This window comes from Sesamum indicum, linkage group LG10 (assembly GCF_026168435.1).
Source record: "Sesamum indicum cultivar Baizhima isolate 11 linkage group LG10, ASM2616843v1, whole genome shotgun sequence".
Lineage (NCBI taxonomy): Eukaryota > Viridiplantae > Streptophyta > Magnoliopsida > Lamiales > Pedaliaceae > Sesamum > Sesamum indicum.
In genome coordinates, this window is record NC_142666.1 from 5,396,531 (window position 1) to 5,421,640 (window position 25,110).

The 25,110-nt window shown below is 37.6% G+C and overlaps 1 protein-coding gene across 2 annotated transcripts; it reads right to left on the bottom strand.

Annotated features, from left to right (window-relative positions):
- Positions 1–12,455: 12,455 nt before the first annotated feature.
- On the bottom strand, positions 12,456–24,660 carry LOC105172347 (long chain acyl-CoA synthetase 6, peroxisomal). 2 transcript variants are annotated; one of them, XM_011093732.3, is made up of 23 exons: positions 24,170–24,660; positions 21,047–21,107; positions 20,863–20,940; positions 20,572–20,643; positions 20,389–20,470; positions 19,989–20,094; positions 19,831–19,907; positions 19,473–19,517; positions 19,293–19,379; positions 18,618–18,707; positions 18,444–18,523; positions 18,273–18,366; positions 17,656–17,744; positions 17,479–17,567; positions 15,930–16,059; positions 15,717–15,835; positions 15,438–15,561; positions 15,266–15,352; positions 14,915–15,018; positions 14,756–14,841; positions 13,419–13,505; positions 13,115–13,201; positions 12,456–12,920 (listed from the first exon to the last, which is right to left on the bottom strand). In XM_011093732.3, exons 1-23 carry the CDS (start codon positions 24,282–24,284, stop codon positions 12,822–12,824), a joined length of 2,088 nt encoding a protein of 695 aa, XP_011092034.1. In that variant the 5' UTR covers positions 24,285–24,660; the 3' UTR covers positions 12,456–12,821. The 2 variants fall into 2 exon arrangements, with proteins under 2 accessions (XP_011092034.1, XP_088741909.1); XM_088885783.1 differs by lacking the exon at positions 24,170–24,660 and adding an exon at positions 22,527–22,991.
- Between the last annotated feature and the right edge of the window lie 450 nt (positions 24,661–25,110).

Here is a 25,110-nt window from a genome sequence, read left to right on the forward strand (position 1 = left end):
ACTGAGTTGCATCTCTACTCTTATCATCTGCATATTTCATCATCCCCCCTCAAGATGAGTTTGGGGAAAGGGAACATAGCCCAGCTTGGACAGAAAGGAGGCAAAGACAGGAGCTGGAAGCATTTTTGTGAACACATTCGCGAGCTACAACTTGCCAAAAATGTGTGTAGGAAGAACAAAGCTAGCCTTATTTGTCAGGTACTAAATGACAGTCAATCTCGCTCGGTGCGCTCGTGGAAAACAAGGTCGACAACAATATGGATGGCAGCCTAGTTGTCGCAAAAAACAGGAATAGGAGTGGAAACTTTCACATGAAGGTCTTGCAACAGATAACAAATCTATTGTAATTCACAAACAAGTGGTGCCTAGGCTGCGATATTCTGCCTCCACAGTGAAACTTGCAACAGTAGTTTGTTTCTTAATTTTTCATGAAATTATGGCACCGCTCAAAAAAATGTAATACCCAGTTAAGGATTTGCTTGGGTCAACACAGCTTGCCCAATCAGCATCACAATATGTTATAATTTGTAGAGGATTTGAAGCAAGAAAGAAAAGGCCTTGGGCTGGCAATCGCTCACATAGCGAACCAAATGAAGGGTTGCATTCATGTGTGTCTGACATGGTTTGTGTACAAACTGACTCAGCTGTTGTGCCCTACAAGACATATCAGGCATGGTAAAACTCAAATACAAAAGCCTGCCCGCCAACCGCCTATAAGGTTTAGGGTGTGCCAACGGAGTCGACTCTTCTAAAGTATGTTTGAGGCCCAAAGGGAGAAGAATACGAGCTGGCTTAGAAGATAGAAACCTTGCATCTTGGATTATATCACGAACAAACTTATGTTGAGTCACTGAAGTACAGCTGAAGACCATTCAATTTCCAATCTAAGGAAATACTTAGCTGGACCAAGATCTTTGATGGTAAAGGTGGAGTGGAGAAAGCTTGAAACCTGTTTAATATGAGATTCTGAAGGTCCAGTAAACATCACCAACGTAAACCAATAAAACAAGTAAGTCTGTAGAAGTGTGTTGGACGAATAGATAGTGTTCCTAAGAGACTGTTGAAAACCATAACCAAAAAGGTGACGAGTGGCTATGAGGATTGAATCTACCAGAAGTGTGGGTAAATTACATTTTTGGTCCCATAAGTGGTCTTGTTTTCAATTTTGGTCCTACACTCAAATCAATTCGCACATTGAGTCCCATATGTGTTTTTTTTTTTTAGTTTGAGGACCATTGAGGGATTTCTGTGCAATTGATAACGGTTGTTGCTCTCTCCGCTAGTCAATACAATTAAAATAAGGGTAAATTACATTTTTTGTCCCATAAGTGGTCCTGCTTTCAATTTTGGTCTCACACTCAAGCCAATTCGCACATTTACGTTTCTCACATGTGCAGGTCACGTAACTAACGGCCTGACAGAGAGAGCAACTGCCGTTATCAATTGGAGAAATCCCTCAATGGTCCTCAAATTGAAAAAAAAAACCACATATGAGACTCAATGTGCGATTGACCTGAGTGTAGGACCAAAACTGTAAACAGGTCCACTTATGGGACCAAAAAGGTAATTTACCCCAGAAGTGTCTAGGCAAATGGGACTCAAACATTAATTCTCTTGTCACTTGCAACAAATGTACATACTTTCTTTCTACAACACCATTTTGTTGTGGTGTGTAGAAACAACTTCTCTAGTGTATGATGCCAAGATTTTGGAAAAGGATCTGACATGGTGAACTAATGAGTTCTGAACCGTTCTCAATGGGTACAGTCTTGATTTTAGTATCAAATTGAGTCTGTATTTTGGTGAATAAAGAGGACAGGATATGATGTGTTTGAGATTTATGAAGGGCGTAATTGCAAAAATAGTCCTGTAAGTAAAGGGGGGTGGCGTTCTTGGTCCCGTAACTATAGGACTGGCAATTTTAGTCCCGTAAGTTTCAAAAAGTTCGCAATTTTAGTCCTCCGCACAAATTTGCCCAATTTTTGGATAATTTTACCCTTTTCCAACTTTAAAATGTGCAGTTTAGTCCAGTTTCAATTATTTTGCATTCTAATGCATATTTTTCACTCATACTCAACAAGAATGGTATCAGAGCCTAGGTTTATTGAAGAAATATATGTTTATATTATATTTTGATATTATTTATCCACTAATGGAGGAGACTTTTCAAGATAAAATGGAACCGAACGAAAGTTTGAGTTGCTCTGAAAACAGGGAATACAGATTCTGGAAATACAAAGAAGAGAATTTCTCATAGAAATTCTTGACAAGTGTGACAACGGTCCCAAGAGGATTGATCTAAAACTTCTCACGCCAGAAGAAGAACAAGAGTGGCTGAGAAATTTTAAAGTTCGACAAGTACTACCAAGAAATGCAGTGAGACGTCTACACTCCACTGAAATCCATGGTAGAATTCCAGCCAGGAGAAATGGAACGGGTAAATTCCTACATAATTTCAATTCTAAAAATTATGACTGATTGGAAGGAACTCGAGCCAGATACTTCAAAGATCTCCCAAGATCTGAGGGAGATACAAAAGACGGTTCAAGACTATGGACATAGGTTAATACATATACCTATGAAAATAGAATCTTTAAGCCAAAAGGTGGACGAGATACTTAAGATCCTTCCGGATCTACACAAGGACCTTACAGATCTGAGGATAGAAATTATAGATCTAAAGAAAAATCAGAGAGAGAACCCTGAAACATCTAGATCCAAACAGGAGCGAATCAGGGACGCCCTCGGAACAGTACCTCTTCTACACCAGAAGGGGAAGGCCACGGAGATTCCAAAGCCAAAGTCAAGAGAAGATCTGATCATTGCATCTATCAGATCTATAAAATAATGGAGGTAACAAGAGCAGATCTTTCAGATCTACAAGAACTGGCGGAATCCTTTTCCCAACTCGGGATCGTGGATTTAGTCAATATCCAAACAAATGAGATCACTCCAGCACTACCACCGCCGGAAGGAAGTACATGTTCTAATGATCCTCCATAGGATCAACCAATGAGGGAGAGTGCGGATTTCCACATTAATGACACACCAACATTTGTGGGAACCAGATTAAAGGAAAATCCAGGAAGAAATCCAAAAAGAGTGCCGGAGAATACACCTTGGGCAAGGACCATGCTCCAGCCCTTACATCCATACGGCGCTATACTAAACCTGGATATTATTGATTTCCGAAATACCGAGAAATTGATAGACGAATGGGTTGCAGCAATCAAGATAGCAGCAACTACCCTAGAGCTCGACAAAAAAAACTTCATAAAGCTTGTGGAGTTGAGCTTGGAGGGATCTGTAACAATCAGATGGGATAATACCCCAGAAGATACCAAAGCCAGCATCCTTGCCGGAGATTCGAAAGGCGCGATAGCTGACCGGCTAGAAAGGCTCATCAAGATACACTTCATCGGAGATGGATACTTCGAAGGAAGTAGGGCAGAAAAAGCTAGGGAATATGCACAAGCTCTTTTCAGCCTCGAATTAAGAAGTATTTGCGCAGTAGATGAATATATCTATTGGTTCCGCAAGTATTTCTTCCAAAGTGGAGTAGCAACAGAAGTAGCAGCTCCAATGTTCTTCGCAAAATTATGCAATCCATGGAGGGAAATGTTGATCCAATCATACAAAGTACCTGAAGGACAGCTAGATTCAGTGGCGCGAAGAATGTCTTTCCTTAAAGACAAGTTGAAGGATTAGTGTTATCAAGCATCCATCCAGAAGAACATGAAAAGACTGAGAGGTAAAATCAAACGAACCCCTCTCTGTTGTGATAACAATGATTTTTCACCTATTATAGGAGAATAAAGTGAGCCAAAGAAAAGGAAGAAGCAGAATAGTGACTCCTACACTAGGAGTTCCAGAAGAACCTTTTCCCGACGGAGATCATGGTGGTCCAAGTCCAAAGCCAGAACATACAAATCTGGACAAAGAACAGGACCAACAAGGGCTTCATCCCAAGGATCTAGACGAACAGATGCAAGATCCACCGGAAGAACCCCTACAAGAAGAACTTTTAGACGGGCCCATACCTGAGCCAATGAGAGTTTTAAAGATTGCAATTGCTGGACTTGCGGAGCAAAAGGATATATATCTCCCGATTGTCCGCAGAAACGTGGTGAATTAAGAAAATTTGAAGCCACGAATGACATCCTAGATGCAGTTTACTATGGTGACTTGGTACCCATCTACCAATTCGAAGATCTTCCTTCAGACGAAAGCGTCTATGAGGAGGAAATAGAGACTGATTCGAATGGATCTTCAACCGAGTCAGAATAACTACAACGAAGGAGATAGGCTTCAAACCTCCGAAAGCCTATCAGGATTCTTTTCCAAAATGACGGTGTCAAACAAAACCATGGAAAGAATCATGCGGCAAGATTCCAACCTCAGCCCATATGATGGATTTAGGATTGGAGGAATTGGGAAAGTCCTGAACCAGATAGGACTAAACCAAAGGAAGCATCACATAATTTACAAAGTAAGTTCAGGTGAGTTTGCTATACCTATGGAACTTACTGGTAATGTGATGGAAATGCAGTTAATTCCTAAAGAAGAAATTCTTGAAGAATTGAGTGAGCTTAGAGAAGAAGTAGCCATTACTATGAAATAGATCCACATAGGAACTATTGAAGTAGTAATAAAAGCAACTTTTAAGGAAGGAATTGATTCAGAAATACATTTATCAATAATGGATAGAAGAATCAATAACTTAAGAGATGGTTGTCTTGGAACAATGATAGGTAACTTGTATGCAGGAAAACTGATGTTTGACATTCATCCTAGGATTGCATACAACCTAGCAGACCAAGATTTTAATAGAGTCTTAACCCTTCATCAAGATTTTAAAAGAAAAGATCTAATGAGAGAAGGAAATAGACCGTATTCTATAACTTATAGAATTGCATATGCCCTTTTCAATACACATTATTCAGATTTGTTCTTAGGAAAGAGTATATTGAGATTCCTAGAAATTATTCAAGGAGTTCGCCAAGGTCATGACACCAGATCCTATTAGAAAACCTTGAATAGGTGGTGTTGATATCATTATAAAAGATCACCCAGTTTTAGATAAAACACTTAGCTTTAGAACTGATTTCAGTAGTCGAATGTCCTTTTTGGAAGATAGGATTACAGGCTATAAAGGAAAGGAAAAAGGATTATTAAAAGCTTTAACTCCTCAAGAGATTAGGGTAGATAACGTAAAACTTAGATGCCCTGAAGGATGGAAAGAAATACAAGTTATATTTGACATCACTAAGAAAGAGAATTTTTTCCCTTGTGATGACTTATATCATTTGCAGCAACCTATTGTTGGAAGATATGAAGGCATGTTAGAATTAGCAGGCCATGAAATTTTAGTTGTAGTTGTTGCAGGAAGAGAAAATGGGAGTATGACTTTGGGGTTAAGTTTCCTCGAAGATCATAAACCATGGGGAAGAAAAGGTAACGGAATGGAATTCAGTCTTGATGGTGTTACCATAAGGATTGAATGACGAGTCCCTTTTCTATATACATATCTGTTGGTATGTTGTATGATCAATATAAGACGGAGTATTTTGCAGCTTATATTGATTCAGGATCAGGTATTTGCACGGCAAAACCTGGAATTTTCCCTAAGGAAGCAAGGGAAACCTTACCCGTCATTGCAGGAAGGGATTTTTCACAAAAAATCCTGATACTCAATAAGGGAATACGAGAAGCCAAGATTATGATTGGAGGAGCATTCGGATCACCCTGGTTTAGGGTAAAAACACCTCCTATTTACTTTCATGATACAGGTGCCGATATCTTGCTAGGTAACAATTTCATTCAAACATTTGCAAGATATATGCAGGATAATCAGAGGAATCTATTAATCTTTACTACTAACTGTGGTAGTGAGATACAGGTGTTGCAAAGAGAAAAGGCATTTAACAGAATAATGCCAATAAATTTTCGCAGCAAACGTGGTGATTTTGATTCCAGATTAACTCATCCAAAAATGCAGGATAAGAGGAAATTTGGTAAAGTTCTTTTGTCTTTCAGGCAACAAGGACTCTTAGACAGCGATAGCTTCTATAAGAAATTCGAAGAGGAAATTCTGAACCTTAAAGAAGCACTACTGGAAATAAAATCGCTAGATATCAGCGAAGAGAGCAGGCTTTCTCTTGAAAATGTAAAGAGGCTCATCCAGAGGAACTTCAGTGAAAATCCTCTGGCTTGGTGGGATAGGAACAAGATCGAAGCTACTCTGAAGGTCAAAGAAGAATGCAAATACGAGTATGTTCGATACAAACCTATCCAGATGAACATGGAAGATAAGAAGGATATGCAGATGATAATCAAAGAGCATATCAATCTTGGACTCATCGAGCCTGGAGTCTCTACCTACAGTAGTCCTGGATTTCTGGTAAGAAACCCTGGCGAGATTAAGAGAGGTAAACCCAGGTTGGTTATTAACTATCAAGGTATTAATAAGATATTAGAGTTTGATGGTTATTACATTCCTAGTAGAGAACACTTAATTGATTGCATTAAAGGGGCAAAAGTGCTTTCTAAATTCGATTGCAAATCTGGGTTTATCAGATTAAAATGGAGAATGAATCAAAGAAATTCACTGCATTCTCCACACCTCAAGGACAGTATATCTGGAATGTGCTTCCAATGGGTTTAGCTAACGCACCTCAGATATTCCAAAGAAAAATGGATAATCTTTTTAAAGATTACTTCAAATTCATGTTTGTCTATATTGACGACATATTGATTGCATCAAAAAATATGAATGAACATATTAGGCATCTTGAAATATTTTCTGATGCATGCTATAGGGAAGGATTAGTACTTTCTGAAAAGAAAGCTACTATTGCAGTCAATAAGATTGAATTTTTAGGAATCCTTATTGATAAAACGGGAATTGAGTTGCAGGACCATATTGTGGAAAAAATCCGCAATTTTCCAGATGTACTCAAAGACAAGAAGCAATTGCAAAGCTTCTTGGGAGTTGTTAATTTTGCAGGAATCTTCATTAAGGATCTTGCAAGATATAGAAAGGATTTTCGACCACTTCTGAAAGAAATGGAGAGTTCAAAGTGGAAATAGGAAGAAATCCACAGCAAAAGGGTTCGTGAGCTGAAACAAGTTTGCAGTAACCTTCCAAAGCTTGCTATACCGCAGGACAGGGATGAATTGGTAGTTTACACAGATGCCAATGATTATAGATGGGCTGCAGTGCTCATGAAGAAGACAACTACAGGGGAAGAACCCTGTAGATATACCGGAGGGTCGTTCTCAAAACAACAAGCCAAAGTTTGGCACATAAATGAGAAAGAATTCTTTGCGGTTTGGAAGGCTTTCAAAAAATAGCCTTTATTTTTACTTACTAAAGAATTTACTTTAAAAGTTGATAATACTAATGTCAAGGCTTTCTTAAAAAATAAATTAGTATAAAAAATAGAGAAAGCTCGTATTATCAGATGGCAAGCAGAATGCCAATATTATTGTTATAATATTGTCGTTATAAAATCTCATGAGAATGTTCTTGCAGATTTCCTGACAAGAGATGGAGGCATCTGAAGCAAACTCCATCATGTTGAGACTCAGGCACCTCCGGGAAAACCTCGAGGAGCTTGACAGAAAGTTCGGACAGCTAGCAGTTAATGCTAAAGTTGCCGGACAAATCCAAAGAGCTGATCTAGACACGGTCCAGGTCGCAATAAAGAGTTCCTTATTAGCATCCACTTCGCTATGGAACGACTTACGAGAACCAATTCGAAAGGCATCACCTTCCGGGATGACTCGCGAGTTAAGGGAGCATGACCCAAAACATGCCTTTAGAGTACAGGGCTCTACACCTGTAGCGTCGGATTCAAGTACTGATTGCACAAGGCCATCACCAGACTCTGGTGAAATGGCAACAATTGAGTCTCAGGAAGTGCAAACTCCTGTTGATTCAAGTCAACCCAACACCTCTGGGGTTAAAGAGGGAGAGATTAGCCTTAGGCCAATGACGGGCACCTCTAAGGCTAATACTAACGAATTAATATATTCTTCTGCTTGGCAGGATTATCAGCGCATGTGGGAAAAATTAATTTCCCGCAAAGGAGTCAATCCAGGCAAGACCATTATCGAAACGTCCGAAAAATATAACAGAGTCTGGATGTTAGAAGGGTCTAAACCAGAAGATGTCAGAGAATGGTATGATTTTGGAGCTCTTGCTTCAGTTCATACTATGTCACCGAGTTTTCCGGAAACCTCAAAACTCCCGGAATGGATTAGTGGGGCGGTCTTTGATTCATGGAAAAACAACCCCCACTTAAAAAGAGGCGATGTTCTGGAGATAAAATTTATTTCAGTAGCTCCAGAAACTGCAGGAAAGGGGTCTCATCCAGCATTCCACTTCATGAAGCTGCAGAGGCCAGATATGGTAGCTTTTAACAAAATCAAAGCTGCCTCAGGAGAAGCTCCCTTGGTATCAGCTATTAGTGAAGATAGTATCTCTGCCAGGAGGGCTTGGGGACTATGGGTCTGTCTCACAGAGATGGACAAAGTCAAGTATCCATTCAAGATTTTCTCAAACAAAGTGAATGGATCATTCCTGTTAAATTCGATGACAGGAAAAAGCACGGAGTTTGCTGAAAGCTTATTCGAAAAGAAGAGGATGTTACTCTGGGAAAATAAGCTGCCGGCAACCGCAGCCACAAGGATGAAGACGTGCAACATGTTGCATGTTGGGCAATGGCATAACTATCTGTGCCCTTGCTGCGAGAAACAAGAAAAGCCCCTGTTCGGGACAAAGATTCGGATCACGAAAAATAAACCCGAACCGGACCAAGACAAGGGAAAGAGAAAATTTTTACCAAGAAGGTAAAAGTTAAACGATGTAAAAGGTCGAAAGGATAAGACTGTCGGTAGAAAACAACAAAAGCCAACAGTCAACAAAGCAAGGAAGACAGCTGGAAGTCACATGACCGACAAACAATAATGACCAATAGCTGGAAAGGACGGGGCGATGACGTATGCAATGATGTCATTTGAAAAAGACAAGGTGATGACGGAAGCAATGACATCGTCAAAAAATCAAGTTGGAGTCCGAGTTTGAAGTCCGCGGACGCCTATAAATAATGTGGCAATGAAGCAGAAGGGGATCACCAGAAAAATTTCTCCTACTCTTCAAAGCATTATTCTGAGTATTTTCAATATTTCAAGTATTTTAATCTTTTAGTTTATGGGGGTTTCCCCAACGAGTATAGTCCTCTATCCTATGAGAGGCTAAAGCAGTTGTCTCCTCCAATGGAGGAATAATATCTATGTAATATTTTCTATATTTCTTCAATAAAAAGTTAGGCTTCTGTTCAAATTGTTTATCCAAAACTTTATTAAGTCCCAATATTGGAGTCCCTTTCACGCCCTAAGGTAGGAAACGAAATAGGGATGTGCTGTTTGTTGTTGGAGGAGCCAAGTACCTGCGAACCATCTGCTGCGGTAGTGTGGTTGGAAGAAGTCTGTAAAATCAACGACTTGAAATACCCGGGAACAAGGCGGTCGAAAAAATGTATGAATTTATGAGGGCTTAGTTTATTTCGGAAGCATGTTGGGCCAAACTTGGAGTATGATAGGGGTTAAGATTCATTTTTCGCGAGAAGGGCAAAATGGTCCTAAAATGGGCTGAAGGACCAAAATTGCAAAAATTCGAAAGATACAGGACAAAAAATTGCCACCGCGATAGTTAGAGGACCAAATTTGCCATACCCCTATATATACAGGACGAAAAATGCAATATTGCCTTTATGAAGCATAAGGAATGTTCATGTAACTCTTGAATGATCATATACTATTGTAAGGACATAATGACAGCCTGAAAGACAGGGTTGTTTATATGGTCCCCATATACCGATGTGAATTAAATCGAGGGGTTATTCGAACGAGACTCACTTAAAGGAAATGATCCACTAGATTGTTTAGCCAAAGGGCAAACAGAGCAAATGCGATTCTTGTTTCTGTTATTTAGGTTCAGGTATGGATATGATTGAGTACAAGAGAGTTAGTGTGGCCTAAAAATTTATGCGACAAGGAGTATAAAGAATCAAAGCTTGATAGATTACATGATCATTATCTTGTTGAGACAAGGAATCAGAAACAAAAGATTTATTGTTCAAAAAGTAGAGTGTCTATATCTGTTTCCCTACTGCCAGAGTTTGACTACTCTTCAGGTTCTGCAAGATGCAAAGGGATGTGAGAAATATGAAGCCAACAGGCTGGTAGCTGCATAGTTGAGAAACAAATAGAAGATTATGTTGAAAGCTAGGGACAAGAAGCACATTTCTAAGAAGGTAGAGGACAATTTGACGTCACCACGTTGTGGCGCTTTCACAAGGTTGTTGTCAGGCAGACGAATCTTTATGGAAGGATTCAAATCATTGAGAGAATGAAATAATTCTGGATTACCACATGTGACTAGTAGACCCCGTCCGTATCTACAATCCAAGAATTAGAACCATGATTATAGGATGTGGCATAATCCAAACTCATACCTGCCATTTCATCAGCATGCGCAAAGTGCACTCTAACTGGATCCTGTGGCACTTTACCTTGTACAATCCTCAGAGCCTCTAACAGCTCAGCCACCAAATTAGATCTTGCTGCATTAGTTTTGTACACAGGTCCCTGCTGATCACCTTCATTACTGCATAAACTCTGTCTGTATTCCCAGGCTTCTTTCTTCGTTCGATAAGGTCTTCATTAATTTTAAAGCAAGTTTCCTTGCTATGGCCTCAATTCTGCAAAACCATCAGTTGGTTTTGCACACGAACCATCAATGAATCCAAGTTTGCCTCGTCCTTCAAGAGCGATGCGAAATGATCTGCTCCAAGTTAACCAGTTATTCCCGTTCAATGGTGCTGAAATCATCACCATTGGATGATCTAGCGCCTGAATTCTTGTGTTGGTATTTTCACCTCCAGATCCAGCACCAGTAGATGAATCTGGAGCAGTTGAAGAACTTGCCATTGCAGATTATGTTAATACACAATTTTTAAACATATAATTCTATGGTGATCAGGTATGCAGAGACCATCAACATAATGGCCGTGATACTATATTGAAATCGGAGGAAAAACTCATGAAAACACTCGTCATTATTTGAGGAACAATCATATTGGGGAGAAGAATTCATATCCCCATTTATACAGAGCTGAGCTCCTTAAATAGTGTACAAGAAGCAGGAAAAAGAGATAAACGGACTAACTAGACTCTAACTCTTGAACAACTATGTACACGTCGGTAGCCACATGTGGCTGATTGGAAAAGTGTAAAACAACTAATGAAAGCATGAAATGGAAAACACGATTATAGAAGCAAAAATATAAAGTATGTCTGTGTCGTCTTCGTCACCAGCAGGTGCTATTACTTACTAAGCTGCATCTCTGCTCTTATCATTTGCATATTTCATCAGACACAAAGACAGCTTGCTGTTGCAGTTATGACCGCTAACATTGGTTATAACAATGGCGCTTTCACAACCAATGTTACTTTAGAACGTCGAGCTCGATCCACATTTGCTTTTATAAGACATTAATCGTCATGTCCTGTTATAATCAAACAGATTTGCCATGTTGTAAATGGAAACGAAAAGATAAACCCAGATAACAAGGATAATAGAATAATTAACATCATTACATCACAATACATTGACCAGTTGAGAGCCTATTTATTTTAATGAAGGAGCAATTTTAAGCATAGGTTAGTAAATACCGGTTTCAATATTTGCATCTCTACATGGACTTATTCATTACATTGGCAATGGCCAACCATAAACACAACATGGCTAACAGAGATGCAATATGTTGCGCAATTTGTGAGTGAATTTCAGCATTATAAAGTAATGCCCATCCATCACCAGACCATGGAGTTTCCTGATTCAAAGGTAAATTAACCTCGGAACCTGCATAGCAAAATCCGAACTGGGGTACCGAGTTTTCTCAAACTGAATAATTAAACTACGCGCTAATAACTCAACTATATTAATCCTCAACAAGTGAACAAACAGAGGAGAGTAAATGGGCAAGTCTGGAAATTGTTGGCTAACGTTTGGAAATTTGCCACAGATGGAAAAGGTCAGGATCCCACGGACTGGCACACTTTCGTGACTGAAGAGTTGTCTTCATGTGAGTAAAAGCCATTTTTAAAGGGCAAAAAAGGGAAGTGAAACAGTATTGTGTCTTTTTATCCCATCAAAATGAACATAAGTAAACTTGAGCAGAGGCTAGTCCCTACTTCTATTAGGACAAGTAAACAAATGACAAACAGTTAGAAATTTTTGTGGTCCCTAATTGTATCCATTTTGTATATATCTCATTCATATCCCATCAAATCAGGTAAACACAGAGTAAAATGATGTAATCATCGCATTACAAGCAATCCATTTCATAACTCTGCTTGAGCTGAACCATGTAGTATTCCATGAGGTATAAAACCAAATCACAAATCTTGCTCATTCCCACTGAAAAGGGAAATATTCAAGCTTATCAGATACTTTACAAATCAACCTCTGTTCCATAATTTCAGGGCCATCGATCACTTTTAGACAATTCTGTTACATATGTTGTCTTCATAATACTGTACCAACAGTGATTCCGACAAATTGCATCCAGAAATTATTCTTTAGTCGTGTAGGGTTGGTTCTAAAGCAGCTAATCCAATAATAACGAAACAAAAATGCTGATACTGGCGTTGTACACAGCATTCAGTAAGATGAACATCTGGAATAATTGGCCTCTCCTTTATTGATGTATGAGGACACACAAGCTGTGGAGATTTATGTAAGAGAGTCTCCATCACAACATCTTTTGTGGCGTGGGATCAGAAGTTGAAAGCTCAGTGTACATACTGGATATTGCTTGGGCAAAATAGGCCTTTGCTTGAGGCCTCTTGATCTGAGATTCCAAAAGAAATACAAGTATCAAACGGAACAGTTTTGTAGTTTGTTGCAATTAGTTTAAAAATATTAGTATTGGCAAGGACTAGTGGGGGAAGTCAACATTAGTCTCCACCGGGACTAGATATCAAACATGGGAATTGTATGGTAATGCTTTTTGAGGTTAGAAGTTGGGGTGAGAATGGATTATACCTTAAATGTTGGAGTTAACAGACCATTCTCCACGGTGAACGGCTCAGGCACCAATGTTACAGATTTAGCAAATTCGAAACCTCTCAACTGTGACAACAGGAAGAAACGTCAGCAAAACATAGGTGAATTTTCTGAATAAACTAGATGGCAAGACGCGCTATATGCTGATGTCGAAAACAAACATAATAATGAAAAAGGGAGAAAGTAGAGAGATAATAAATATTTAAATAACAGTTATAAAACTAATACTAGAATGCTTCGAGAGAGAATGTAGGGGGGGAGAGAGAGAGAGAGAAGATATTACCTGAGCTTCCTTTCCAATAGCATCCATCTCAGCAAGAACAGCAGCCCTGGCTCTTGGATCAGCACACAGTTTTCCCAAATCTTCATACTGCATGACACATAACATTGTTGAGACAGTTTCCAAAGGGCTAACGATAACCACTATGGGATAAGATGCCTTCCTTTTCATATAAACTAACAACAATTTATTTCATTCATAATTTCTGTCCAAACAGGAAGGACTAGGGTTTGTAAATTATGGCTCCCTGTAGCAATCCGATAATCAGAGACGCAAACACTTCGTTTGACTGTGCGTCTAGTGAAATTTTGAAAAGCAAGCCAAGTGAACGAAAAACTATTTTTCCTTCCTACCAAAATAAATACTTTTTTAACTTCTCGTAAAATGTATAGGTTGTCATAAATGAGGAATATGGAAAATACTTAGAGATTGACTAAGTTTTCTCATTATTATAATAATTACCTATGCTTCTGCCTTGATATTTTCTTTCAAATATTTGTCCAGAGTGTTCCTCTCAAAAAAATCCAGGATCAAAGTAGCAAAAAGCATCTGTCTATATTCAGAAATAATGGCATGCCAGAAGAAGTCCCTCTCAGTTAAAAAAAGTTAGCCTTCATTCCAATGTCTCAGTTTCTTGAGCATGGAGACTGGCTTTTCCTCTGTTCTTACTCAAAGAGGAATACTCTTTAAGTGTAATCTAACACAAAGTAGAGATTGTCAAAGGAGGACAGGAGGATCTAGAAGAAATTGCCCACTTTCAGGGGTCATGGACATTTTCTTGAACCCCAGATGAGAAATGATACAGCAGAATTCATTTAAATATATCCATAAGCTTCACTGTTTCCTTAAAGAACATATTGAACAGCTCCAAACAAAATGTGAATAACCTATTAGATATTACTCATGCAATTTGGGATCCTCATGATGGTCTATTTAAACTGAATTTTGTGTGCTATGTCAATCATTGCTGGTAGTATTCCAAGAACCAACCGAAAGCAGGGACCACACAGAAATTCAAGATCAGGCTAGGTAACCACAAATTTACATGACCCAATCCAGATCAACTAAATTGGTGTGGGAGTTGTAACATAGGAAAATCACAGTAAACACCATTTGCTTGAATAACCCTGTGAACCACCAAGCTATAGTAGGATATTTGGAAAGCAATAAGCAGAATAATCAATGCAACTGTGCCATCTTCTTAAATGGAAAAGGAAAAATGCAGCTTGACATCCATAGCAGCATAACCCACATAAGAAAATGCATTGAATCAAATCTAAGATCACAGGGAAGAACAAATTTTTTTGTGACAACAGAACAAGTGGAAGGGTCTAAATTACCTCGATACCTTCTGAGGCTGCCCACTCCCTTAATGCATCTGGCTCCACACAGACTACGGCAACTAAACATGAATTCAAGCTATCACCTACAAACACAACGCTTGTCAGAAATGAATAGGTAAGAATTTTAAACATAGGAAACAAAAGGGATCTTCTTACCATACACAAAGCACTGTGCAACAAATTTACACTTTGCATAGACATTCTCAATTTTCTCTGGTGCTATGTATTCACCCTGGGCCAACTTAAAAATGTTCTTTTTCCTGTGACAATGACAAGAGGAGACCTATTTGGACAAGTGAATAGTGAAAACCAAAATGCTATCCAGATGTCCATAAGGACCACACTGAAATCATTTCTTTTCTCATAATAAAGATATCACATATTTAACAGATCCGTGCATAAAAGTTGACAAACAAAAAAAAAAAATTCTTTTTTCAAGTTCATCTTTCCTTTTTATTTATTTATTTATTTATTTTGGCGCAGGGGGGTGTTGGGGGGATGACCTACCTATCAATAATTTTCAGGCGGCCTCCAGGTAGCCATAACCCAATATCTCCTGTGTGCAACCATCCTTCACTATCTATTACTTCTCGCCTGTAGTTTTTTTAATCAGCATCAGTCTAACCATCCAAAATATTATCCTAGCAATACAAACTTAAGATATGACAAATATAAGTACGTCTGGACTTCATCTTTGAAATAGCCTTGGAAAACGATGGGTCCTCTGACACAGATCTCCCCACGAGGATGAGGTCGATCCTCTGAAGTGTAATTCATCTCAGGGACGTCAACAAGCTTTATTTCTGGACCAAACATCAGGTTGACACAAGAGTAAAATGATTATCATATCAGACCATTTCGTGATATTCCTGTATACTTGATATCCTACTTTCCTTTTTCCAAAATATTCCTATTAACGATGTCAGGAACTCTTATCCAAACATTTTTAGCAACTTACCACATGCAGGATTGGGAGAACCAACATGACCAGTTAAGTAGTCACCCTCATCCATAGAACTAATGACGCAAGAAGTCTCTGTCATACCATAACCTTCAATAACATCACAGCCAAAACACCTGCAAGTAGATTGTATATTTGGGAAGAGTGATTACTACTCATTAAACGTGGCCAAAAATTGACTACCTGTTGCAGACATATAGGTCAACTTACACCCTCAAAAACTCCATCACATCAGGAGACAATGGTGAAGCACCTGAAGTCATGTAACGAACTCGGCCTCCAAGTTTGTCCTTTATTTTATTGAAAACCAACCTATCCCACATTGGCGATGGTTTTCGACCTACCATACAGGAAATGGGTAACAAAGTACATAAAGCATTTAGAAACACATAAAAGAAGAAAAAATCATTAGATTGAATATCATCTGCACGATAAAGTGCAATTTGAGAAACAAGAAACTTGGGAGGTAAGACATAGGGTACAACGAGTAAAATGGAATAGGAGAATGATTATGGAAAAAATGAAACAAGTTACAAACATTCAAGAAAAAGGGTAAAGACTACGTAAACTGAAACAAGGATAGATAATATGCTATTTGGTTTCACTAAGCTAAAAACAACAAGAACCTCGATAAGATAAGGTTAACCATGTAAGAGATCATAAGTATAGCAGACGTAACACAGAATAAAGGCATCAAAACAGATTTTTACTAAAACAAGGTATTCTGGAAGAAGCACAGCACCTAGTGACTTGATATTGATTTATCCGCACAGAGGCATGTTGAGTGAAAAGAAAAAATTTACATAAATGATTAAGAAAGAGTGTTATGAAATGCCAGATTTCTAGATTGAATATTAGGAAAGCTTCACTAATCGAGATAATAAAATGATCACGCCTGCAGAACAAAACCGTATTGCACTGTATTTACGGAAATTCCTGAAATAGCCTAATAATTCTAACAGTCCAAATAATATTATTATTATTCAGCAATATATACATATATTTATATATATAGATATACTTACCTAAGTAACAGAAACATAAAGAAAAAACTGTATATGACCTATTGAAAGGAAAGATTTGCTCCAAAATTGATCAAGAGAAAACTAAAGAAAACTTTTTGTGCTCGAAATCATTTGGTCAAAAAAGATCTTATGGGCTAAGATCTAATTCATGGTTAGATTTTAAGAGGCCTCATTTGAATAATTTTGACTAATTAGCATGTGAAACTTTTTGGTACTTGGTTTCAATGTATTAAAATATTTGTTTGGCCTTTTGGATGCACTGTGGCTTAGGACAATTTAATAGGAGTACAATTTGAATTTTAAAATCTTAAACATGTTTTAATATAATAGCTTAAAATTATAAATATGAACTACTTTAGCTTCGTGGCTTCAGGTATCAAGGGTCCCACTGCTATCCCTGCCCTATTACATACACTTGGGTGGTATGACATATAAAAGCATTGGCCATCGACAGTCAGAACTTTAAACCATCCAAATTAATACAAAACCAGCCTTCATCATGCACAAGACAACATCACGTCGAGTTATAGATCAATCTATTTTTGCAGGAGAAACATCAGAAGGTACTAATCCTTGATAAACGGTTCTTTAGCTATAGGAAAACTGAGAATGCGGTCATCTTCTTAGTTACTAGGAATGTTAGAGAAAGGAAAATAAAAGCTAACTAGCTTAACTTCTTCTTAGTTATTTTACAACATAAAGGAAACTTCCATCTGAGCTGTTAACAACCTTACCACTTAAAACAGCTTGCTTCTTGGAATTGTAGGCTGCATTAAATAACCTCTCCTTAAGAACACCAGAAGTTTTTACGGCATTAGTTATCCTGCATTAATACACCAAAGATATTAATAATATGGGAAGACCTTGCTGAAGCCTTTTGTACATCATTTGACGGACACTCATAGTTTTACCCAGCATATATTCTGTTATATAGACGAGGAACACTGGAAAAGATTGTCGGTCTCAGAGCAGCTAAGTCATCCATCAATTTCATGTTATCCTGCAGAGTGGTAACTACACATGTAAAGCTCTCAAATAATAAGAAAGCAATTAAAAAAGTGCGAAGATCATGCTCATCAACCTAAGGAAGAAATCCAAAATCCTTGCTATCAACAGCCACCAATTATCTCATCCTGGTATTTGTTTCCCTATTTTCTTTTATTAGCCTATGTAATTCCTCCTTGGCAGATAGACTGATTAACCCTCATAGCAAGTCTTTAGATATAATGCATAACTATTTGGGAAAAAGAAATACTGCAAATATTGACAAGTTTGCATGCCAAATTACCAATGCAAGAATATCAGGGTAACATTATTCTTCAAATTCTAGAGGCAGTCACCCACTTAATTACCCATTTCATCTAGGACAAACAAATCTCATCTATTCACCAGGACATATAGGAATATTCTAGTATCTCCTAGTTTTTGTAACAGAACCATACAGGTAAAGGGCGATAGACCCAAGAAGAACTGCCGTGTATAAACAGAGCAGCAGGACAAGAAAAATTGCCATGAAGGAACCACATACCCCCTGGTAGAAACCAACAGCAACACCATAGTATGCGGCAATAATTTGATTAGCCCGTTCATAGATGTGTGCCAGGGGAAGATAGGAAATGTAACTGTTTACCAAATAATGTCAGTGCATAAATCGAGATGAAAACGAGAATAATTTTATCATGACCCATGCAAAACTCACATGTCTGAGGAATAAAATTTGACTGCAAGGGTCATGCCAGCGATACTTGCTATCAAGTTTCCATGTGATAATACAACTCCCTATTGAAAGAAGAGAAAATGCCATCAATGACCAATTTTATGTAGGGCTTCAGTTGTAACATCTAAGTTCTGAAAGTGGAATTGAATCAGCTACCTTCGGTGTCCCAGTAGTACCACTTGTATAGCATATAGTGGCTATATCTTCAGGTTTGGGAGGGCAAAATGGGAGCATATTACTGCGACCCTGAAAGAAAAAGAAATTGTAGCATATTAAATGAAAACTTGACCATTCATACCATTGGCTATAATTTGTCACAGAACAGTAGATCCAGAGTAGGAATACCATGCTGGTGTTATGGAAATTACATATTAGAACTAACAACTGTATAGTATTTTAACAAACCCAAGAAATTACTAGTATGGATATCCATTTAAGTGTTGGATGGCGGATTCAAAATTAAAACATCAGAAAAAGACAGCCAATGAGAGAACCATCAGCTGTTTCACTCGCCAAATGTGATAACTAGATGTTATGGTTCTGCGTTCCCCTTAGAATCATGTAAACTGAAGCAATGCCAACCGTTGAGGAAGGGAATAATTTTCAAGGTAGGTGAAGACGATTGTGAAATCTTCTTCTAATCTCAAGTTATATTTCACAGGGTAAACAAAGGTTTTTAAACTTATTAATCCAACCCAAACTATGGAAACTCCCACACCATCTAGTCTGTTTTGACAAATGCAATATTAACCAGCAGCTATATCAAAAGTGACACGCTAACAAACAACATGAGTAAAAGAAAATTACAGATTACTGGTGAGAACTTAGTACCTGACTAAGTAACCTCGTGTATGATAAAAGCTTGACTCCCGAAGTAGACGGTAGAGATGGGAGATGTTCGTCTATCCCTCCCACTACCTATATTATTTATGAAGCAAGGAAGATGCATGTGAAAGAACAACAAAAGTGGAATAATAAAACAAACGAAAAAGGAAGATCTATGTGACATACCACTATTACACGTACAGAAGGAATCTCGGACAGGAAGGTTAGTAGCTGCAAGTAAGGAAAATGAGGATGAGGGTAATAAAAGCAAACTATAGAAGTTCACAGCACCATAACACTATGGTAAAAGCTATTCCATTTTCTCTTTCCTTGTTCTCTTCAACAAGTAAAATGCAATGCCAGATTAACATACAACCCTGGCAGCACTCTCCACCGCTTTTTATGACAGAGAATATCAGAAGAAGATTATACCAGCAACAAGCGTTCGATAATGTGCTTAAGGGTCTGTCATAACACACCACCCACCCTCCTTCCAAGCAACAATAAAGAATAAACCAAAAAATAAATATTAAGAAAGACTCACAGTGTTCAAGGTACTTGGCACACAAAAAATGGCCTGTACATCAGCATGATTCACAATATACTTAACAGCATCAGGACCTGCGGGTTCACCATAAAATGGAATAAAATAAATGGATTCGAGTAGACTAGGAAGCCTCCACTGAATGCACACCTACACACCAAGGGTATCGTATAAAGGGACTGATATGTACGAATATGCTGAGCAAGCATGATCCACGATCATCCATTCTGGTCTGTTGATAAAATAAAGTCCAACACAAGCTCCCTGCTCCAGGAAACATGGAACATATTATTGTCCAAAAGAAGGGAAAAGAACTTCATATGACAAAAAGCTTAAATGAAACAAAAAGAAAATAACCATTAGAAAGAAGAGACCTTAAATTGTTTCTGTTAGCTGTTCAAAAACAAATTTAGGCACTACTGATTTTCATTTCTCGAATGTTGAAGTGTTTAAATATAACCAAGTTGTCAGACATGATGAATGCATGAAATCACCAAAGAGAGAGACACAGATGGAATGAGAAAGAGAGGGCTAGAGAGCAAAGAAAAACCATCTTACTGATTGTAATCCATGATGGCGAAGTCCTGAACCTATTGCTGACCGAGCTGTTCCTGCCTCTCCATACGTCATCCATTTGTATCTTCACAATGTGAAAAATATACGTAACACAACTCAACAGTTAAGGTTTGTCTATCTGAGTTCCTCTCAAACTGAGAAAGTATCATTCACCAATAAACTTACTCTCCAACAGTCCCATCTATCCGTATACGCGTACCCAAGTACTTGTAATCTCGGAAGTTTTCTAATGCATGTCTGAAAGCACCACCAACATTATAAAGAATCAATAAGTTGCCAGACTAGTCAAATGAAAGGTAAATATCTCAGAGGATAAGCATAGAATTGGGAAACGGTGAAGAATTGAACTGAAAAACTTGTGTAGTTAGCCAAAGAATAGGATTTATAAGAAACCTAATACCAAGCGGAAAACATCAGTTTCCGAATAGTGCATGGATAAAGGGTAAAAATTCTCACACAAAATTATCATGCAATGTGCCAATCTCTGGATGCTCTGGATATCTGTTGACAAGCTTCATAGGAGAACGTGCTGATCTGCCATGAGATAAACATTATAAATATGACAAATACAGAAGGACAAACATACATGTAGGATAGATTCAATATGAAGAATGTGCAAACAAAAGGGTAAATTTTCCACCTGTACACATTCCATTTTCCTGTTTGCAGTTTCTCAGGGAGAACTACACTATATCTTTCACCTGCTCGATGTTAAAACTGTTAGTCTCTATATAAAAGTTAGAACATGATGTTTTAGACGATAAAAGACTTATCAGCAGCAAAAAAAGGATAGCTCGGTCTATAGTATTACACGAATCTTCCAGTAAAATTCATCAAAGTTTTAAAGCATAAAGGATTATCTCAAAAGTAGGAGATTTTTCAGGAGTTTCCCATCTAAGCCCACAGAAATTATAGTATTTCATTTACATTCATTGCGACATGCTGAGTTGTCGGTATATTGAATGGCACTGTCTAAAGCCTGTAGGTGTCCTTTCGTTGCTTCAGTTGTAGTCCCTTGAGATGCGAACATCTTATGGCTCATATAAATGAAATGTCTAGGATAAGAAGCTTCAAGTTATCCATGCCAAGTTTCAACAAGATGAATTTTTAGAAGCATATTGTATTCCATCACTCTTAATTATGTATACATCCCAAATACCATCAGATATTTCAGTAATATCCCCCAGTAAAAAGAATCAAAGACCAAGAATCAGACACAAAAAGGACTGTTAAGATTATCTGTAGGAGACAATACACACTCTATCGGCAGGCATTTCATCTGGGAGGCAGTAAATCTGAAATTTGAGTTGATATAGCACAAAAGAGATATCAATAATGATGATGCTTCTTCCAGAAACCCCCAAAAAAGAAAATTTCTTCCCTAGTGCATGTTTCCTTTGAAGTCTTGAAAAGCAATAGAATCACAAAAAGAATAGAAGAAAACACAAGAATAAGGAAAAGAATATGCAGGCAGTTGTTTGAGAAGTTGCATTATAGTATCTTTCCGTCACAGTGAAGTTTGCAAACAGCTTTCTAATCCCTTTCATAAAAAGAAAAAAAAAGATGGAGAACTTTGTGACCTCTGACAGAAAAACTCTTTCCCTGAGTAAATCCTATGCCAATACGAAAAAAAGTGGGGCAAAAGAGAAAGCCTCAAACATATCCTGATCAGACCTCCGGGATGACCGACAACATCAAACAGTATAGATTGGAAATCTTACACACACACATATATATATATGCATAGCACACTTACAGAAAATGCACTCAGAAATGGTTACAAAGTATATTTTGCAAAGTGATATTAGTTGTACTAGTATTTTAGAAAAAGATATTACTTGTATCTGTAGTAGTACTAGTTCCATGTGTCCGCATTAGCTCAACTCAGAGAATTAGGACCACATTGAAAATAAGAAATTTTACCTCCATATTCCTACACTAAATTAAAGTGAGGCCGATATTCCAATTGGATTATTAATCGATTTAAAAATGATATCCTAAAGCTGGTGTTGTCTTATGAACTTCAAAGATAATCACCAACAAGGAAATGTTCAAAATCCTTATCTCAATAATCTGCTACTGTTAAAGTACTATGATTACTATTACAGCTTATTCCTTACCTATCTTCAACTTTAGAAGTGGATTGGTAAGAACGCCTAGTAAGAAAGACCCTCCGTAGTTTCATACGACAATACTACCAGGAGATAAGTTGAAACTGAAGTAAGTCGGCACAGAACCCGCCGTTGTTTTGGTTGTGCTACCTGAAGTTCAAGGAAGTAAGAATAGGAGAGCACTCATATGGAGGTGGAAGGGACAATGAGCAAGCTTTCAATTTGCATTGCCCTACTCCTCTTTTCTGCTTAATGACCATAAGCTTAGGATCTCTATTTCTTAATACCTCTTTGGCAAATAAAGTGAAAATCAAAAGCTCATATTATACAAAACCCAATTACGACATTCCTTCTGTCGGAAGTTCCAGTCTTAATATCGACTGCATCACAACAAATCCAATAAATCTAACTGGAATGATTAATCTCTTGATCTTCAATCATCAATAAGAACAAACAGACAGATCATAGAAGAATTCCTTATCAAGCAATCAACTGTGAAAATGGTCCTAGTCTCCACCTAAAATGCAACCTAACATTGTATAGGAAGACGCTTCTAAGGAAAAGGCACCAGGAATGTGATTGGACAGCCACCTCATCATACAAAAATGTCTTTAAGAGAAAATATCTTTGACACTTATGTTTGTTTGGCATCATCGCTTAAAAGAATCCCCAAAAATTTAGTTACCATCATCTCCAACCTACCCAAAACCCTGAATTCAATAATCCTCCAAAATTTTGAAAATTCATCAGCTGCCTACTCAAGACTCTAAAACAACGTCTGACATCAAAATCCATCATTATGTATATTTCTTAATAGTAATCTATCCTAATGCATATCTCAAATCATTTCTTATTTCTCACTCTAAACTTCTGATGTTTTCTTTAAAAATCAATTTTCAGAAAACATGTTTCCATCCACTCGGGGATTAGAAATCTGGATTTCTGCTACATTTTTTAAGTTCATTTGAGTAAGACCCGGAACTTGAGCAGCATTTCCTTGGATTGATAAGTAGACGAGGAGAGAGGGGCAAAAGAACTCGCTTGTGGAACAAAACTAAATTCCAGATACAAAAAAAACAGTTATTCTATTTTCAGAGAGAAGTGGCTCCTGATCTTCAACAATGAAGGGAAAAAAACATATAAAATGTTAATCTTGTATGCTCCTTCGAGCACCTTGAATCCAGGTCAAGAAATACAATTACAAATTTGCGATTAAAAAGAAAAATTAAACAATCCAGATTCACCAAAAAAAATACAAATTCGAATTACCAAAAAGAAAATCTTATTTCAATCCCAATACTCAATTTCAAACCAAAATCCCATCCATTCTTTCCTGACTACCAAGAAATAACATCAAAGGAGAGCAGAACTCCCGAACATACTACTTTATATAATTTATGATACTGGCTGCGATCTAAAATGCCTGAATATACCACCACTCTGATAACAGTTTCAAATTTTCGCATATTCCGTGAACATTGACTAGCAACATAAAAGCTAAAAGCAGAACAGTAACTTGTCGAAACAAAAGAAAACTTATAGCTGCACTAACAGAAGGTCCCATCAAAGAAAAAGGCAAATCACCAACTCAGCTGCAAAGGATACCCAAATATTCACAAACACCCGACATAAACCAAAAACAACAATATTACCGTGAAAATATTCACCGGCGGTAAGGTTCGCTGAAACCCGCGACGACGAATCATCAGCGTCGGGAATCAGATGCGCTTGAATCAATCTCAGCCGCCGCTCGGCCCTCGATTCCATTCAGCTCTTCACTTCTTAAAAAACTATATTTTCTCTCTCTTTTCTGCACGTCAACTGCAATAATCAAACTCCTATCTCTTCTACTCCTCCTGATTCCCAATGGGAATGTGAAATGAACACAATAAATACAGAAACACCAAAGAAACTCAAAATTCAGAAACTAGAACTGTAAAATATTCAATATATATTTGTATCTCTCTCATACACTCTCTCTCTCTCTCTCTACATATATATATATCTTGGAAAAGGCGATAACTATACGTGGGCACACTTCCCAAAGGTAATGACAAAGGAATTGAAGATAACACTATAACAGCAGAGAGGGGTGTGGGATAAGGGTCGTTATTTTGGATGCACATACACACACAGCAGACTTTCCATCATTTTCACATTTCCACAATGCAGAATGGATTTTGGTCTAAAACGCTCGGCGGTGCCGTGCGCTGCCTTCTTCTTTTTTGTCTTTTTTAATTGGTTTCTTTTTTATTTTGTTCACTAATATTAAGAAGTGGTGAATAACAATTTACCCCTATCTGATATTGAAAATAAATATATTACACTCTTATAAAAAATATAACAATTTATCCCCTTATACTTTTTAAAATGAAGCAATTTACCTACTTATACAGGGAGGTAAATTGCTTCATTTTAAAAATCATGTGGAGGTAAATTATTGTATTTTAAAAAATACATTGAGGTAAATAGCTATTTACTTTTTTACAAAAAAATAATTTGCTCATTTGCGATATCACAATAGGATTGCGGAATTTTTCCCTATTAAGAAGTCATTTTGGTGAAATCTTACAATATTGTTTCAATATTATTG